A 19025-nucleotide genomic window follows, 5' to 3' on the forward strand; every position below is an offset into this window, starting at 1 on the left:
CTTGGTAGATACCTGAGTGCAACGTCAGAGAAACAGACACGTGAAGGCCCAGGAGAGAGCACGACAGTTGGGGAGAAGACCAGTGCAATGGCACAGAAGTGGGGAGAGCACGGCTCAGAGAGCAACAGGGCATTCCGAGTGACCAAAGCCAGAGGCTACAGGGGAGGAGGACAGCGGATGAGTCGGGGGCTGCCAGGGCCAGGCGGGACGCAGGGAGGGGAAGCCCCAGCGGGTTTGAGTAGCGAGTGTCTGGAGCTTCACTGCGTCGGGGAGAGGACGGGGAGGCTACTGCAGTAACGCAGGCCCAGCTGATGGCGGCTTGGCCCAAGGTGGCTAGAGGGGAGGTGATGAGAGGTGGCCACATGCTGGGTTTATGCTCAAGGTTAGCACCTGTGCAAATTGTCCTTGGACTGCAGGTGGAGGCTGATGAAAAGAAGGAGTCACAGACGACACCTAGGTTTGGGCCTGAGCACCCGAATGAATGAACGGAGGTGCCATTTCCAAGATGGGGAAAAACAGAGACAAAGGTGTGTGTGGCGGGGAGGGGGGGATATGGAGAGTCTGGCCGTGGAATCCTGAGGTCCTGATGGCTATCCAAGTTCTGAGGGGACAGTTGAGCAATGCTGGCACCACCACAAGTGCAGGTGTGGTGGCTGGAGTCACAGACCTGCACCCAGACTGGGTGGGTGGACACGGCTGCTGACATGACATAATTTGAGAGACTTCCTGAGCCTCTGGACAGGTCAAATGGTGCCCCATGCACCACGTGTGATTCCTGCAGGAGATGAGCATCGCCACAGCCTCCGCCCCCAGCTGGCTCCAGAGCCCCATCCCACCAGGGCAGCAGGAGACGGTGCACCGTGGCCCTGCCAAGGACAGTTAGTTGGGAGTCAGTGCCTGTCCCGGAGGCCTAAGACCTGGGAGGGGCCGGCAAAGCCAGCCCCTCCAGGCTCCACCCACCCCTCGGCTCTTCTGAAAGTGCACACCAGCTTTGGAAGAAGCAGCATTGCAAATAGGGAGTATTTTGGGACCAAAATCCGTATTTGTTGAATGAATCCAAGTTCCTCCCTGTGACCTCCAAGCCCTTGAGTGCTGGGACCCCCATCGCCCTCTCGTCCTCCTTCTCATGTGCCGCCCAGGCCTCCTTTCAGATGCTCAAACCACCGTCACAGCGAAGCCCCTACACAGGAGCTCTACTCGCTAGAGCAAACACGTGTAGGTACCAGGCACCGCGCTTGTAAGCACACCATGACTTCACGCGTCTCAGCTTTGGAGCAATCCTAGGAAGTGGGCTCTGTGATTATCCCCTTTTGCACATGAGGAGACTGAGGTTAAATGGTAAGTGGCAGAGCCGGTCGTCACACCAGGCAGAGGGCCGGCTCCTTAACCAGCGTGTCCCTCCATCTGGAAAGAGGACACATTCCTCCCCCTCCCATGGGCCTTCTTGGCCGAGCTCTGCCTGGGAATGAAGATACCCTCCCTTCGGCTTGGGGCTCCCTCTCTGTCTTTAGGGCTCCATTTGACCATCATGTCCTCAGGGGGCCCTTCGGGACCTCCTCGTCCAGGGCAGGATCCCCCGTTACGCTCCGTCAGAACTTCACCCTCACGTCTTCAGGCACTGGCCACAGGCGGTAAGTGGATCCTCAATGGTTTGTGGCTGCTTTCTTGTCTGCCTGCCCCTACAAACCCCCAAGGGGGCAAGCATTTTTCTGCTTCATTCACTACTTTGTCCCCAACACCTAGCACAGTGCCTGGGACAGGACAGGCCTATGGGAAACATCTGTGGCAGGAAGGAGGGAGGCAAGGGAGGGCCGCCCAGCCCCAGGGCCCACGTGTAGAATCAGCCTTCAGCTATGCCAGCAGCTGGGACGTTACCACCCTCCTTTCCCGGGGACAGCCTTCCCTGTGCCGGAGCCAGGCTCCTTTCTCTCTTGAAGCACATTTGGGTATCTTTCTCTTCCTTTCCAAGCCTGCTCAGAGGCAAAAGGAAGCTCACCCTTACCAGCACCCAGTGTGGCCTCTCGTCACAATTCTGGCTGCCCTGAGGGGAGGGCATCACTCAGCCCCATGTTCCAGGTAAGGAAACGAGACTCCAGTAACTGCCCAAGTTCTCACAGTTCGTGACAGAAGTGGGACCAGAGCCTTCTGCTGGCCTTTCCCTTCTCCTCTAGTGTAATAGGAGGTCAAGGTGCAGCCGTCACTTCCTGCCTCAGTTTTGATGGAGTGGCCAGTACAGCAGGCAGCAGATGGCAAGATGAGCGTGAGATGAATCGCAAGTGCCCAGGTGACACAGGAAATTCCGAGAGCCCGTTCCACAACCCACACCCCTGGCTGACTCTAGCCTGGTCATGTTTCCAGAGACAGCAGGAAACAAACAAAAAGTTACATGGGGTCAAACCCTGTTATCCTGATGGTTCCACTTCTCCCAGTGGCTCAAACAGACAGCCGCACGCTGACAGCAGTCTCAGCCCCTGGGTGGGCTCGGTCTTGGCTGGGAACAGTGCCTGTGCCCTGAGCCTGGGGGGCCATCCCGAGGGCGAGGACCCTCCCTTCAGGGGAGGCCTTCCTCCCCTCCAAGTCCTTCCCAAGGGGAGCTCATGTGGGAAGAGAACAGAATACAGAGCACAGTGAACCCTCTCAGCAGTGGGAGCTTGACTGAGGCTATGGGCTTTGGGGGACCTGGAGGGGCCAGAGTCTCCAGGCCCAGGCCTGAGCAGCTGACCCCAAGTCAGGCCAGCCCGAGAGGGACACAGACTCAACGTGCATGTCTCGGGCTGGTTCTTGTCCCCAGCGACGCCTTGCTCTGATGTAACATCAAAGAAGGAGTTAACTAGTCTGTGACTCAGTGATGAGCATGTCACCTGCAAGATGAAGAAGTGCCACTTGGACAAGACAGAGCCTCCTGGATCCACAGCCTACACCTGCTAGGTCACACCTGCAGCAGGCAAGTCCCCGCAAAAGCCACCAATAACTATCAGTATATTCCTGGCCCACAAAACCCAGATTCAGAGGTAAAGAAATAAGTTAACTCACAGAATGGAGGCTGCAGGAGGGAGAGAGTCTGTGTGCCTCGCCTAGTTCACCCCCTACACTAGACATGGGGAAACCAAGGACCAGATGAACCCAATGACTCTGGGAGACCCTGGTTTAAAACTGTAAGGGCTATGCACACAGTGGAATATTATTTGGCCTTAAAAAGGAAGGAAATTATGACACAGGCTACAACGTGGATGAACCTCAAGGACATTATGCTAGGTGAACTAAGCCAGTCAGAAAAAGACAAATTCTGTATGATTCCATTTGTATGAGGTACCTAGAGTAATCAGATTCATAGAGACAGAAAGTAGAACGGTGGTTGCCAGGGGCTGAGGGTATGGGAGTGAAGAGTTAAGGTGTAATGGGCACACAGTTCAGTTTGGGAAGACGACAGAGTTCTGGAGATGGATGGTGGTGACGGTTAATAATGTATAACGTGTATAATATCAAGGACATGTAAAATAACAAGGACATATTCAACACTTCTGAACTATATGCTTAGACATGGTTAAGACAGAAAATGTTATCATATGTGTATTTTACCACAATTAAAACTAAAACAAAATAAAATAAAATAAATTCTTAAAAACAAAACTGTAAGAGCTAAAAGAGAGTTCAGGTCAAGGTCATCGGGAAAATGAGGACCGCTCAAGGCTGGAACTCCTTCTTGCCCCTCCAGTGGGTGAGGACCCCCAAAGTGCCTCAGGCCACCCACACACATCTGTGAGAGGCACCCTCAACCGATCTCACCCACCCCATCTCTGGCTGAGGAAGCATCATGCAGTTTGTACGCCTCCCTTGAGCCCTGCCTCTGTCTCATGACTGAACTGTGCCCTTTGGGTGTGCATTTCTAAAGCAGGACAGGACTTCCCTGGTGGCACAGTGATTGAGAGGCCGCCTGCCGATGCAGGGGACACAGGTTCGTGCCCCGGTCCAGGAAGATCCCACATGCCGCGGAGCAGCCAGGCCCGTGAGCCATGGCCGCTGAGCCTGCGCGTCTGGAGCTTGTGCTCCGCAAAGGGAGAGGCCACAACAGTGAGAGGCCCGCGTACCGCAAAAAATAAAAGAAATAAATAAAGCAGGGTAACAGACCCTGAGAGGTGCACCCAGGCCAACAAAAGTCTTTGGCATGAAGCCCCTCACAGACGTCACACTCTTTCCTCATCAACAGCCCAAGTCTGAACAACAGCTGAATGTCCATCAAAGGGGGGCAGTACTCATAGGTGGACTCAAAAACATCTGAACAGCTACCTGGAGGAATGCTGAAAAATGAGCCACTGGGAGTCGCCTCCTCTCCACACTGCCCTGCCCTCCCTGGGTGAGAACATGGAAGACGTGCCGACCCAGACGGCAGATGCCGGCGAGACTAAGAGAGGCCATCTGGACGGCAGACAAGATCAAAGGCGAACAAGGAGACAAATCTCATTCGATGATATTTATCAGGGAAACGTGTGAAGTCTGTGCTCTGCACCCAAGGATCCAACTGTCGAGAGGGGGATGTGTCTCAGCAGTAGAGCACGTGGTCCATATGACGTCACAGTAAGTTCACTGTGACGCCATATTGGGTGGGTTGCCGAGGCAGAAGCTGCAGAAAAAGGGAGGGGAAAGTCATGGTCAGACCGTCAGGCCAGAGGGAGGGAGCTGGGGGGAGGAGGGAAAAGTGAAAGAACTGGGGCCATTTAGGCACAGTGGATATGAGGTAACTGCCTCTCTCTGGGGGTGGGTTGAATAGAAGCAGTGGGTGGAGTGAGAGAAAGAAGGGTTTTCTTTTCTTTACCGTCAGCGTGCTATGCATGTGTGGTGGGCTCTCTCTGGGAGGTGATGGGTTTCTGGTCATAATATCCTGAAGCTCCCTTGACAGGATGTTGTAGAAATCTTCATGCACAATATGGGCTATTGGACAAGTTTTTTAATCCCCTTCAACAAAAAAATGAGTGGTTTTAGAATGGGCTGTGAATTACAAAGCTAAGTTTTCCTTCCAATTTTAACATGTGTTCAGAATTTCAATTGATTTCAATTGAACTTAAATTGTCCAACAACCAGCATCTGCCTTAACCATTTTTTAACACAGGAAAAAAAAAAAAGTGATTTCTACAAATAGGATCCTTTTAGACCTAACTCTTGATTTCTCCATGATTTCACAGTACCAACAGCAGTACAAGATTTCTCCATGTGTCTCTGCCTAAACAACTTCATCAACCTGGAGCACTACTGAAAACCAGTAGTAGCAAAATAGGGACGCATCCTTTGCAATGTTCAGGGCAGCAGATGAACACATAGTTACCGAGAAAAAAACCCAGACTCCAAAACGCATGCGCTTTTCCCATGAAAAGCAGTCTCAAAGCCCTCACCACGTGCTGAAAGACTCTTCCAAGTGCACTGCTAACATAAGTTGTTTGTCTTACAAGGCTGCCACAAGCTTGAAAGGTAATAGCAGAAACATTAATGGGTAATATTGAGAAAAGAGACAAAAAAATTATAAAACAGCCCCAAAACTTAACATGCACAGTAACCTGGGGCCATTTAGTACAAGGCAAGCAAAGTAGCACGCCTCAGGATGGCCGGAAGCCATCCGTCACCAGACAACAACAGGAACCATCACAAGAGATGACGTTTGAAAGGGCTTTGAAAACCGAACAAAGCTTACGTCTATTAATGATGGGGCGACACAGAGTCGGCCATGAGAGAGGCTCTGTCCTCCTCTTTATTATGTCAGGGTGGTGACAGACACTTTAGAAAATGTCTACCCCCAAACCAAGTCATAATTATCAAAATCCTATAAAATGAGAGTGGCGATAAGACATCTCTGGGGTCTGAAAGCCGGATACAGCCTGCTGAGGAGGAAGAAAGTGGGCTTTGAAGTCTGGCTCCTGGCTCCACCGTTAACTAGTCATGGGACTTCTCACCAACTTTCCAAGCTCCAGCTTCCTCATCTGTAAGAGGAGGTAATACACCTACCTTAGGAGAAATTCTATAAAGCACCTAGCACTAAGTCCTGCAACAATTATTATTTCCATGACCCCATACAAAATAAAGGGCAAGAATAATTCACAATTCACAGCTTATTCAAGTTACGCATTCAATTCAGCGGCCTGCGAAGAACTCAGTTGCTCTGAGCATCCCCGGGAGGAAACGAAGAATGAACAGTGCCTCGAGATGCGTGACTGTGCTGTGAGCATCCTCCACCTTGCGTATCCCTACACTGTTTTCACAGCTGTGTGGGTTCATTGGTGAAGCCTTTTCCATGAGACCAAAAAGTAGAAAAATTTATTCTGCCAATAGAATCTTGAGGAGTAAGCCAAACAAACTTTAAAAGTCTCATCTTTTAATAACCAGATTTCCAGACTTGGGGCTCTAGTTTTCTTTTCTTTTCTTTTTTTAATCTATCAAAAAGCTACAATCACCAATGGGCTAAAAATTAAATTAGCTACAAAGGAAGTCATCCTCATGTGGCACATAGCACCAAGAAACTATGAATAACCTGACCGCCCGATACGAGAAAGTTGATTGAATAGGTTATAATTGCCATATTGAATGCACTGAAGCTATGACAAAATTATGTTGTAGGAGGATATTTGGTGCCATGAAAAATAATAATAATAAAATATTAGGTTTAAAAAGTAGGTTAAGAAACAGTAAGTCAAAATGATCCCATTTTGTGTAGGCATGCATATTTATATACATACATATACATATATACACAATACATACATATATTTGCATAGTACATATGTATATATGCATACGTGCAACCATATCCATATGTGGTCACAAGTATGTATAATATATAATTTTATTTAGCAGCAGAAAATATTTATAAATTTAAATTTTTAATTAAAATTTAAAAATTCTAAATAAGATCTAAACTAAATATTTTTTTTTTCTTTTGGCTGCGTGGCTTGCAGGATCTTAGTTCCCCGACCAGGGATTGAACCCAGGCCCCCGGCAGCGGAAGCACCGAGTCCTAACCACTGGACCGCCAGGGAATTCCCTAAAATACATAAATTTATTAGTGATATATATTTATAAATGGGAAGAAAGCAAACGTACCAGTAGCAAATATTCATAGTGGTTGATTCTGGATGCTAAGATTACGAATGGTTTTTATATTTTTCTTTGGGTTTTGCTGTACTTTCCACTTTTTCTAAACTGACCAAGTATTACTCTCACAATAAGAGTGTCTTTTTTGTGACTCATGATTTCCCTTCTCCTTTCATTCAAATGATGGGATAGATGCTCTCCTTTAGGGCAGAGTTCCACTGAGGTTTCTAAGGAATAAGAACTGTACCCTCAGCACCCGGCTGAGGCTCCATGACTGCTAATGGCTTCAGTCTGCACTAGAGTAACTGACTGGCGAACATGGAGCTGAGGGCTGACCATGGAAGACCCACCAGGAACATTCTGTCTATCTCCCATTCGGCCGGGATCGAAGTCGGTGATCCCTGGCACGGGATGCGACCAACCATCAGCCAGCAAAGCCCTTAAAAGGCCACAATTTCTTCCCTCTCACTCTACCATGCGTGCCATCACCAAAGCCTGTACAAGAGCCTCCAAGTCTCCAAATGCAGCCTGAAAATTATGTTGTTTGAAGAACTTGCTACCTCTTGGACACTAAATTAAAACACACAGATTTCCATTAAGTTACAGCAAATTCTGCTGAATTGATCGAATCGGCCTACATTCCTATATGACATCATGCTTTAAAGGCTTGGCCTGAACATAAATACTTAATGTAATAAATACAGTCTGAAATAGTTGATCTCCTTGGCAGTTTAATTGATCTACTACAGAGACTGACAGGAAAAATTAGTTAGTTCTGTCTCCTCTCTGCCGAAAGCACATTTTCACCATAGAAAGGCACATGAACGATAATTTACAAGTAGAGCTCTCACACATCGATTTCTTGTCGAACGTTCAGGTTAAGGGTAAAGAGTATGGAGCAAGGAAATGAGTAAGTGGATTTATGAGACCTTTCACATAAATACTACAGTTCATTTCTTTTTTTTTTGCTTTATAGCAAAGTAAATAAATGAATAAACATATTCTGTGATTCCTAATACCAGTTCCTTACAGTTTACAAGGAATATTTGGGTGGCAGTGTTAGTAGATGCCTACAGTATTTAGGCAGAGATTTTTAGATGCAGTGGCTAAGCGTGTTCACCAGTAATCAAATACACAACAGGGTCCAATTCACTCCTGGGTGACTACTAACTCAGAACCCCCAAAGTGCTTTCTCCTGTACCTGTGTTACGGTTTTGATTGCCTCTTTACCATGAGTTGTGTTTATTTTTGTACCCACCGCACCTCCCAAACTTGCAGGGTAAGGGCTTTCACCTACGTCACCCACACAGCCCTGATTGCAGAGCTAATATTTCCAATGTGGGTACAAAGTAAGCACCTGAATATTTGGGGGAGGGAGAAAAGGAGGGAGAGTCTATCTTTCCTGACTGAGGGGGCATATTTTAATTGCTCAAAGGTTGCCAGCTCCCAGGTTCTAAGCTTCCTCAATACCCCATGGAAAGAAAAACTATGGTCATCACAGAGTTACCCAATCTGATTAATGCCGAGATCCCCAGGTTAATGTGGCAGGTTATGCTGGAGGACGGACTCTAAATCCCTCCCTGTCGTAATTCCACGTGTGCACGCACTGTCCCAATATTCACTCAGCAAATGCTCCCTGACAGGAGTCGGCTCAGCCGACCGCCCCTCATGCTGTGACCCAGTCTCGGGGCCAGCGCCAATGTCCCATTTCTGCTTGGATACCTTTGAAGGGGTGAGCAAATGATGACAGCACCCAGATTCAAGGACCCTGGCACAGCCAGAGGAGCAGCAGGGACACGCGTTCTAGGTGATCCGATGCCAATGAGCGTCACCCTCCCTCCCGGCGGCTGCCAGAACTCTGGATGGGCAGCCTGCTTCCCCGCTGCCTCTGGGCACAAGCCAGGAGCCCTCTGCTCAGCTCCCTGCCCTCCAGGGCCCCATTGATTAGCAGGAAGGGCAAACCCATCAGCACCCATAGGAAATGGCTTCTGGAAAGTGAGTTGCAGTTTTTAAAGCCAGAGAATGATAGCAGGGGCCTGTAAAAGGAACGGAATCAATACAGGATGTGGGGAGCTGGCAGGTGGGACACTTGGGTCCCTGGCTTGTCTTACCTCTGGCAGAGGCACTGTGTGACCTTGGGCAGTCCTAGCCCCTCTCTGAGCCTCAGTTTCCCCCACTGTATCCTGGAGAAGTGGTGGTAACATACTCATCAAGGAGATTCCTTACAAACGTTAAGCGCTGGGGTTCTCCACCCCTGCCTTCCTGACATCGGCTAGGCACCGAGAGGCTAGGGCTGACCAAACCACCTCCCCCATGAGGACAGACCATGTCCTGGACCTCAGGTGCCCTGTTCCCCAAACACCTGCACCTTCAGAAATAAGCCAGGAGCCCCTGCAAGGCTGTGCTGCTTTCCTAAAGCTGCACACACACCGCGGACCTCAGGCTGAGAGCCTCTCCCATTGAGGAGTGAACGCCTGCAGGAAGCGGGATCCTCTGCCCCAGAAATCCAAACCCAGAGCCTAATCAGATCCCAAGTGATCTCTTGGCCTCATCCTCATAACCCTAACAACAATCACCAGCGCCTACCGGGCACTTGGATGTGCCAGGCACAGATACACACGCTACAGACCACAGGCAATATTGGGTATGGCCATGACGACCCTCATTTTACAGATGAGGAGACTGGGGTCTCCCCTAAGTTGGCCTTATAAAGGGAAGGAGGCAGTGAAGGGCCATGGCTGGTCTGGCTCCAGAGCCTGGGCTCATCTTGAGGCCACACCATCCTCTCCAAGGACCGTGGCTCCATCCAACCTCACACTTTGTCCCTTCCTCAAACAGCCAGCCTCAGTGCCTTTGCTCATGCTCTTCTGTCAGATGCCTGGAGTGCCCACACCCACTGGTCAGCTCCTACAGCTCCTTAAAGCCCAACTCAAGCATTTCCTCTGGAAAACCTTCCTCATTCCTACAGAGAAAGAGTTCCTCCCTCCTCTGGGCTTCCCCCACACCTTGCATGCCCTTGTTGGCCTCTATGAGGGCACGTGACAGTGTCACAAGTGTCTCTCTCCCCAAGCCCACGCCCAGTCTTGAGCCCCTTAGGGTAGGGTTGTATCTAATTCATCAAAGGATGCTCAGTCCCCCATTCAGAGACTGACAAAGTAGGGTGCTCAGTGGGTACTGAATGAAGAACAGAAGTCTCCAGCAGTTTCTGGGGCCCAGCAAGTGGTCCGCAGTACAGGGCCAAGGCCAGTAGACTGGGGTCTCCTAAGTGAGGCGGGTCTCCCAGGGCCAGAACAGCGTGACTTTCTTTCCTTCTTTCCCCAAACGTCACTACCTTTTACTCGGCACCAGACCAGACCCTGTGTAAGGGGCAGAGGTAAGTGGCTTGGAAAGATCTAGAGGTGAGTCAGATAAGGCCAGTGCCCTTAAAGTTCTTATAGTCAGGATTGGGAAGTTGGGTGTGTTCAAAAATAAACATCCCAACTCATGTCACGAGGCCAGAGTATCCTCAATACCTATAGAGTCAGCCTCTACAGAGGGCCTTCAATGAGCCACTCTCCCGGTATTCACACCGGTGCGCAGTTCCCTCCACCTAGGTCTGGGCTGGCTCTGTGAGCAGCTTTAATCAATAGAATACAGCAGAAGTGACACTGTGTCTGTTCTAAGTGTAGGTCTTAACAAGACCTGGCATCTTCTGCTTTTACATTCTCAGGATCCAACCTCCATCCAACTGCCACCATGGGGAGAGAGAGAGAAAGAGGGAGAGTGCTTCCAGCCTCCCAGCATCCCTGCCAAGGCACCAGGCACAGAAGTGATGCCATCTTGTATGTATCAGCCCCAGCTGCCATCTGACTGCAACCTCATGAGACGCCCCAGGCAAAAGCAGCAGCAGAACTGCCCGGCTGAGCCCAGCCAGTCCTTGGAATCAGGAGAGATAATAAAACAGCTGGGCAGTTCTGCTGCTGCTTTTATTATACTAAGTTGGGGGGTAAAGTAAAACAATTCTGAAGCCTGGAATGGAGATTATAAGAAAAAGAAAATTATGAGCCAATTTCTTCATGATCATAGATGAAAATACCCTAAACAAAATGGCAGCCAATCCAGCTATATATAGAAAGGATAACATGTCACATCTAATTTGGGTTTATTCCAGGAATGCCCAGTCGGTTTAACATTAAACAATCAGTGTAATTTACTGTATTAATATATTGAGAAAGAAAAATCATGGATTGTCTCAACAGCAGCAGAAAAAGTATTCGATGAAATTCAACATCCACTTATATTCATGATTTTTTAAAATAATAATTAAAATACAACTCTCAGAAAACTAGGGCAAGAGAAAAATATCTTCACTTGATAAAGGGTATCTTAAAAATAAAAAGGCAGACAGCAAACACGATTGTGAAACTGTGAGAGCTTCCCCCTGAGATCAAGAATAGGGCATAAGCCAAGGATCAGTCACAAAGACCAGATATTGTAGGATTCCATTCAATGAGACATCCACAATGGCAATAGCAGAATGTCCACAATCTATAGAGACAGAAATATTAGCGGTAACCTGGGGCAGGGAGGGTTGGGGGAAATGGGGACTGACTGCTAATAGGTCTAGGGTGATGAAAATTTTCTAAGGTCGATTGTAGTGATGGTTTCCCAACTCTTGACTACACTAAAAATCACTGAGTTGTACATTTTAATGGATGAATGGTATGGTATGTGAATTGTATTTCAATAAATCTGTTATTGAAAAAAAAAAGGCAAGGATGCCTATTATCACCACTTCTATTCAATACTGTACTAGAGGTTATGGCCAGCACAGCCAGACAAAAAAAAAAAAGAGAAATAGGGCTTCCCTGGTGGCGCAGTGGTTGGGAGTCCGCCTGACGATGCAGGGGACATGGGTTCGTGCCCCAGTCCGGGAGGATCCCACATGCCGCGGAGCGGCTGGGCCCGTGCGTGGGCCACGGCCGCGGAGCCTGTGCATCCGGAGCCTGTGCTCCGCAGTGGGAGAGGCCGCGGCAGTGAGAGGCCCATGTACCGCCAAAAAAAAGAGAGAAATAAAAACTATAGTCTGCCCTTCTGTATCCGCAGGTTTCACATCCCCAGATTCAACCAATCAATTGAAATCGATCCACCAGCTGCTTGAATCCAGGGATATGAAACCCACGGATATGGAGGGCCAACTGCATTCATTATACTACCACATTTTATATAAGGGACTCAGGATGGGTGGGTTTTGGTATGGGGGGTCGCGGAGGTCGTCCTGGAGTCAATCCCCCACGGATACCCAGGGATGACTGTATAAGGATTGGAAAGGGAGAGGCAAACCGTCTTTATCGGCAGATGATCTAAGCATGTACACAGAATATCGTTAAGAATTGACAGCTAAACCTAATTACATGGATAAATCTCCCAAACATAATGCCGAGTTAAAGTAGCCAGGCACAAAAAATACAAGCTGTATGATTCCATTTATATGTATACACATGTACAGTTCAAAAAAGTTCAGACTAGACAGTAGCGTTTCTGAATGCCTACACAGGTGGTCGGCAAAGCTGCATTACCATAAGAGTCAGCATAGTGGTTTCCTTTAGGGGGAAGAAAAGTGACATTAGTAGAAAGGGGCACAGGGATTCGGGGGCTTCTGGGATGCAGGCATAGTTCCAAAGGAAGGGTAGCACATGGGTGCTGAAAATCATTCATTAAGTTCTAGATGCATGTTTTCTGAGTTTTTGATTAACATATTTCATAATAAAACAATTTTAATTGTTTATTAAGATTGTGATTTTTTTTTCTTTAATCACAGCACAGGAAAAAGTGATTAAGAGAATTAAGGGGAAAATGTTTTCAGGTGACTTGAAGGAGGAAAAGGCTGCCTCCGGCTCTGAGTTTAGCCCTGGTGGGCAAATGTTCATTGGCCAATAAAGCCCTTCCAGTCTCAGACTCTGGACACTTTATCCTGGCCTGGAAGCCCAAGGGCCAATGCCAACGTGAAGCAGGGAGGGCACATTCTTGGGTAACTAAGAGGCCCTGCTCTCAAGAAGGACATGACCAGACCCTTTCCCAGCACTGGACACCCTGCCCCTCGCCTGCCTGCTCGTCCTCACACACATGATGCAGGCCCAGGACTGCTACTCTGATCGCTAGCATTGACTGAGCACCCACTGCGTGTCAGGACATCTCCGTCAGTCCTCACGGCTGGATGGAGCTCAGCTATGGAGGTGGGACCAGGTGTGTGTGCCTCCAGACTCCTCCCTGCCTGGGCCTCATGTGGGACCACAGGAGCCATCTGGCCTCGCCAGGAGCCGATGGAAGGTCAGCCGTGATGCCCCGCCCAGCTGGGGAGAGTGACTGTGACTCCCGGGCATGAGCACGGACTGAGTTATGAAAGCTCTCCCCTGGCAGCCGTAATGAATTTCTACCTCACACCCAGCTCTCCGAATCACAGGTTAGAGGCAGCTGGGCCAAGTGCACCAGGGAGAAGGCCTCCGCTGACTGTGGCCCGTTCTGTGGCCAGCACTTCCCCGGAACAAGCCCAAGCGCTTCCCTCGGCCATTAATAACTTCCTCTGCATTAATGAATTGTGAACAGGAGGCTGGCCATTAAGACAGTGCAGGAAAGCTCTTTGTGTTGCAAAGGCTTTTTCTCTGGACACCCATTATTGTTATGCAAACCCTGACTTCATGGGGTAGGGTCCCACTGCCTTTTTATTTTTAAGTTTCCGTGGGACACTCAATCAGGAAACACACTGACTGCATGCCTGGCCAGGATGCGCCCTCTCTGACCACCCCAGAGTACAAAGCACATCGCTGGCTGCATGAAGCCCCAGGGAGGGAATGGATGCCCTGACCAGCAAATCCTACCAGGGACGAGAAGGAGCTCCCATCACAGCCAGAAATCAGAACAATGAGGGGTTACGAGGAAAAGGTGAATGTCAGCAGCGATACAGTTCAGAAAAATGGGAGAAGTTTGGGAGAAAAGACATTTCAGTTGGTCTTTTAAAGATGAGTGGGACCCAGTGACTTGAAAATGAGAATGGAGGAATCTGATTAATAATAACGGTGTTGACTCACACCTCCCACTGGTCCGACTCACTCTCTCCCCATCTGGTCCTATAAATCCAGTCCTGTGATGGTCAAGATCCCCAATTTACAGATGAAGAAGCAGAAGTAGAGATTCCCAGTACTTAACTCAAGACTTACATGGCCAGAGGATGGAAGAATGAGGATTCACACCAGGCAGGACATCCAGAGCCCTTGCTCAACGCTGCTGTGCTAGTTCACTGCTTGATAATTAAAGGATAATTAAAGGAGGAAATTTCCACAAGTGCCTGGTTTTCAGTTACCTGGCTCTGTCACTGGTGGGCAGTTTTCTGGCCCCCTCTGATGGGCACAGCCCAATGCCCATCCACATCTCCCTGCCCAGCAGAGCGTGGAGGCAAGTCTGCCACACCTCTGCATATAGACACTCTGCTTACCCAGCCACCCCAAAGGGGTCATAACCTCCTGTCCTTCAAGGGCACCGGCCCCACCTCCCACCCTTCCCAGGCTCCCGATTGCTTGAGCAGCCTTGCTGACCTAGCCAGACCCATCCTTCTGTGAACACCCCCATCCACACGCCCCAACACTGAACCTGCTGAGTAGGTGTCCCCAGGGCTCCAGCCCCAGAGCTGCATCTCAGCCACCTGCCCAAGCCTGGGGACCTGGCAGTGGAGCACAGTCCCCCAGCACAGGATGTGGCAGAAGGCGAAGCTCCGGAAGGCCTCTGCCCTCACCCCTTGGCCTGAGGCAGAACTGCCGAGCCAGCTCAGTGCACGCTGTGGCAGTTCTGAGCTGTGCAGATTTTCCAAAGCCGGGGGTCGTTTCCAGCCTCATCTTGGTTTCCCTAGCTCTCGAGCTGCGTCCGAATCCCAGGCCCCTGCCTTCAACAGGTGTCTCCAGGGAATGAAAATCAGGGCCTCTAATTTCCTAAGAAAACCATAGTCTGCTACTGACTTCTCAGTCTGGGCGCTGAAGCTCAGAGAAGTGGCTGAGTGACCTGTTCCGCTTCACCTTTTCTGGGCCACTTCCCCCACAATCTAAAAATAAAAAAGCAGAGAGTCTAGATCCACCAGCATGTTCTGGGCCACAGTCACGGAGCTGCCAGGGCCCAGCCCACCCGGCCGTTCACATTGGAGGCAGGGCTTGATGACACCCCACAGCTCTGTGCTCTGGGAGTCCAGTTTCTTGGGCATCACCCCCCAGCACATTCCCTCTATATCCAGCACCCCGATCTGCCCCTGCTTGCCCTTTTCCTCCCCCCAGTGCCACCTGCTCCAGGAGCTGATAGCCAATATTCCAAGAATGCCCTTGTTTTCAGAGCACATTCAAAGCCAAAATGTTTCCAGGGAAGTGAATTCAACAACTACTTGGAGGACCTAAGGAGTTCAAGGACCGGTACTCAAAGGAATTCAGCAAACCGTACCTCAACAACTCCCAGGCTCCCCTACAAACACACTTGGAGGCTCTCTCAATGTTTCCCTGGAAGAGACTTCACAACTGTCACAACAACACCTAGAACCGAAAGACCAGGACCCCCAACTCGGAGTCCTTCGACTTGTAACTCTATAGACTGCTCTGCAGGCAGTTAGCTCTGGGACCACTCGCTGGGAGGCTCCATGTGCCCGCAGGGAGAACCAATCCTGCCTGGGCACTGGGAGCCCCGATTCCCCTCACACCCAGGCCGGGTGCTGGTGTAGCACAGCTCAGCCTTGGCTTGGATCCTCAAGCCCTGGTCTGGAGTCTCAGGGCTGGAGTCTCGAGATCGACACCGAGAGTGCTGTCTGGGGCAGGGCCAGAATAGTGGTGGCCTCTCCAGGACACCTGCTGTCTTTAATCCAGGACCATATGATCCCACTAGGACCACAAAGCCTGGGGAAGGAAACCTGAACACTGGTTTGAGTCCAGAAGCTGAAATTCACTTTGATTCTTTCTTGATGATTTGCAAGTTGCCTCAGGCCTGGAGAAGTGGGCTGGGATCTCTGGGCTGGAAGGGGCTGCAGCGCTCAGCTCACAATGGTTCTGGGCTCTGGGTGAGTCCAGATTCTTCCCCCAGGGCTCATGCCCAGTGGACCGCCAGCTGTCCTCACTTGCCAGGCAGAAGCAGGGTGGGGGTCAAAAGCCCCTACCAACAGGTGCCCACCCAGAGGAATGAATGAATAAATCATGCCAGGAGGAAAGAGCACACCAGGATCCTGTGGAGATCAGCCTAGATCTCAAAGGGGAGACCTCGCTGATATGAGTGACCTGTGAGCAAGTGGTTTTCCCTCCAGGAACCTCAGCTTCTCGTTTGTAAAAAGATGGATGGGTATGGAAGCCCAGGTGTGTGCCTTCTAGCACACACGTGTGTGAAGCTCCTCACAGCTTGCTGAGGGGGCCCCCTGGTTAGCCAGAGGCCCCTGGAAGCAGAGCTCAGGCCACCAACTCTGCCAGCACCTGGCCGCCCAGCCACCTCTGGGGGTGAACTCAGGAAAGGAAGGTGAGGTCACAGCCCAGAGGCCCGGGCACTGAGCCACGCCTAGAAAATTGGGATTGCTCCTCTCTTGGGCCTAAACTGGGCCATGCACTTAACTTCTGTAGCTGGGGAACCCTCGGAGAAGAAGACGTAGGCTGCAAGAGTCTGCAAGATGTAGGCCTCAAACCACTTAACAAATGTTCCGGAAAACAATCGAGAGTTGAATCCCGGGGCACCCAGAACCTGACTTGCAGGTACACGCTTGTTACCCCAGATTCTGAGCCAGAGGCAGGTCCCCCAAGCGCGTCTCCAAGGACGGCTGAGCCCACCTGAACTGGAGCGAGGCTGTGCTGTCACCTCACAGGGTCAGGAGCTCTTAGAATGCAAAGATACCCCAACCAACGCCAGCTGTTATCGCAGAGCCATCCCAGCTCCACTGACCCGCTGTGCAGCTCTGGAGCCTCCCTGATACATCGTTTACTACTCTCCTCTACCGTGAGAAATAAACGGGACCACACGTGAGACCACCGGGCAGAGGACAGAAAAGGTTTTCAATAATCACTCATTTCCCTCCCTTTCCAACACCACTTAGCTTGCCAGAGACTAAAAATCCAGCTGCTCAGAGGGGCCAGATAGCAAGGGCCTTGGTGGGTAAAGGGGTCAGGATGAGCTACAGGAGGGGAACTTTGCCGGGGGAGGCCTGAAGAGGAGCTACGAATGCAGGGAGAAGAACACAGAAAGCAGAGATGGGAGGGGTGGAGAAGTGCCCCCCACAGAAAGGCAGTCCGCAGGCTGGTCTGACCAGTGATGCGCCCATTTGGCCCAAAGACTTGGAGGTCGCATTTAAAAGATGGGACTACTTTGGGCTTCCCTGGTGGCGCAGTGGTTGAGAGTCCGCCTGCCGATGCCGGGGACGCGGGTTCGTGCCCCGGTCTGGGAAGATCCCACATGCCGCGGAGTGGCTGGGCCCGTGAGCCATGGCCGCTGAGCCTGCGCGCCCGGAGCCAAAAGATGGGACTATTTCAAATAAAAATCCAGATTTACAGCTTCTCCTGAAATTTCAATAGTTCTGGCAATGTAGGGTCCACAGACCCACTTGGCCACCATCGGCTGACGTGAGCAGTAGTTGACACTGGAGTGGGCAAATGCTCCCCAGCTCACCTCTGCCGAATCTCAGGGAGCCCCTTAGCGTGCTCCTCGCATAACTGCTTCTGACGTAGAGAAACGTGCCTTTTCCCCACCCCTTTCTCACAAGTGGGAGAATGACATATAGACCAAGACGGCTGTGTGTCTGGAGGAGCAAAGACAAAGTCCACACATACTCGCTTCACTTATCGCCTGCCCGGCTCTGGAACTATCCGAGTGTGTCACGTGCCCCAGCACACCTCGTGTCCCTGATCGTAGCCAGGAAGACCTTCCAGTGGGGATGTGCAAGCTTCCCGAGCAAGTGCCACCACAAGGCACAAAGATGTTCCCTGGTTTGGCGAGCACACTATGATCTCCATCACTTCCGCCGAATCTGACACCCCAATGCCCCATCCCTCCATCAAAGGAAAGTCTGTTTCCAGCGAAGCAGGCGCAGGTCAGGCCCCAAGGGAAGTGCCGGGGTTGGGGGAGTACATACGAGTAAAGGCAGAAGAGGAGAATGACAGATTTACCTGCCCCTCCCACCAGCCCTGCTTCCTTCTGCTCTGTCCTCTGTCTCCCTCTTATCAGTGCCTTCAGCCTCTCAGTGGCAGGCAGGCACTCCCACCCTCCCTGCCAGCAGCCTGGCCCTCTCTCCACTCGTTCAGCCACCTCAGGCCGCCACCAGGGCCTGGGCTTTACCCCAGACCCCTCCCAACTGCCCCAGCGAAGAGACGTGGGATTCACCTTCAACTCATGTGGCTGGAGTGGGGCAAGCAGAGAACGAACATTGATAAAAGAGACGGCTACTCTCAGGAACTCAGCTGGACCTCACCGAAGCAGAGAAGGTTTCATAGATGGACACAGGATTGCTCTTCTGCCCAGAGCAGCTCCTTGAATGATACCCAAGTCCCAGTGGTAATCTCCTTCTGGAAACCCCTTCCAATTGGGACCCCATCTTCACAGTGCCCCCTCAGCCTATTGTGTCTGTGAATACGTCCCAAGGCCACTCTGTGGCAGGGGGCTCTACTTGGTCCCTGGAGTGCACAGACCCTGGAGCTGAAGGGAGCACTATCAGGGCACGGGGTGCAGAGCTGGATGGAGCTGAACCCCATCAACCCATGCCGGCCATCTGAGCACGGCGACTTGCCCAGCTGCCTGGACCACTCAGAAGTGGCTCCAGGCCTCAGGGTCCCTCCTCCTACAGTGGAAAATCCAAATGCAGGAGTGCGGCATCCAAGGCCTGCAAACTCTGGCCCCTCCACCTTACCTCTGGGCACTCTCCTGTGGGCACCCAACATACCAGCCATTCTCCAGACAAGCCTGGTTCTTCTCCC

The 19025-nt window shown here is 50.9% G+C and overlaps 1 protein-coding gene across 3 annotated transcripts in view; it reads right to left on the reverse strand.

Moving 5' to 3' along the window:
* The window catches only part of DRGX (dorsal root ganglia homeobox), a 31358-nt gene that overhangs the window by 1505 nt on the left and 10828 nt on the right, over window positions 1–19025 (reverse strand). Inside the window, exon 8 of one of the 3 annotated variants that reach the window (XM_029245725.1) lies at window positions 4932–4953. The exons of the other annotated variants lie outside the window; for them this stretch is intronic. Coding sequence (XP_029101558.1) covers window positions 4946–4953 — 8 coding nt within the window. The 3' untranslated portion in view covers window positions 4932–4945. Of the gene's footprint in view, window positions 1–4931; window positions 4954–19025 lie in introns of those variants that run through there. 3 annotated transcript variants of the gene reach the window in all.

Source organism: Monodon monoceros, unplaced genomic scaffold, assembly GCF_005190385.1.
Source record: "Monodon monoceros isolate NGI ecotype Baffin Bay Population unplaced genomic scaffold, NGI_Narwhal_1 Super_Scaffold_4, whole genome shotgun sequence".
Lineage (NCBI taxonomy): Eukaryota > Metazoa > Chordata > Mammalia > Artiodactyla > Monodontidae > Monodon > Monodon monoceros.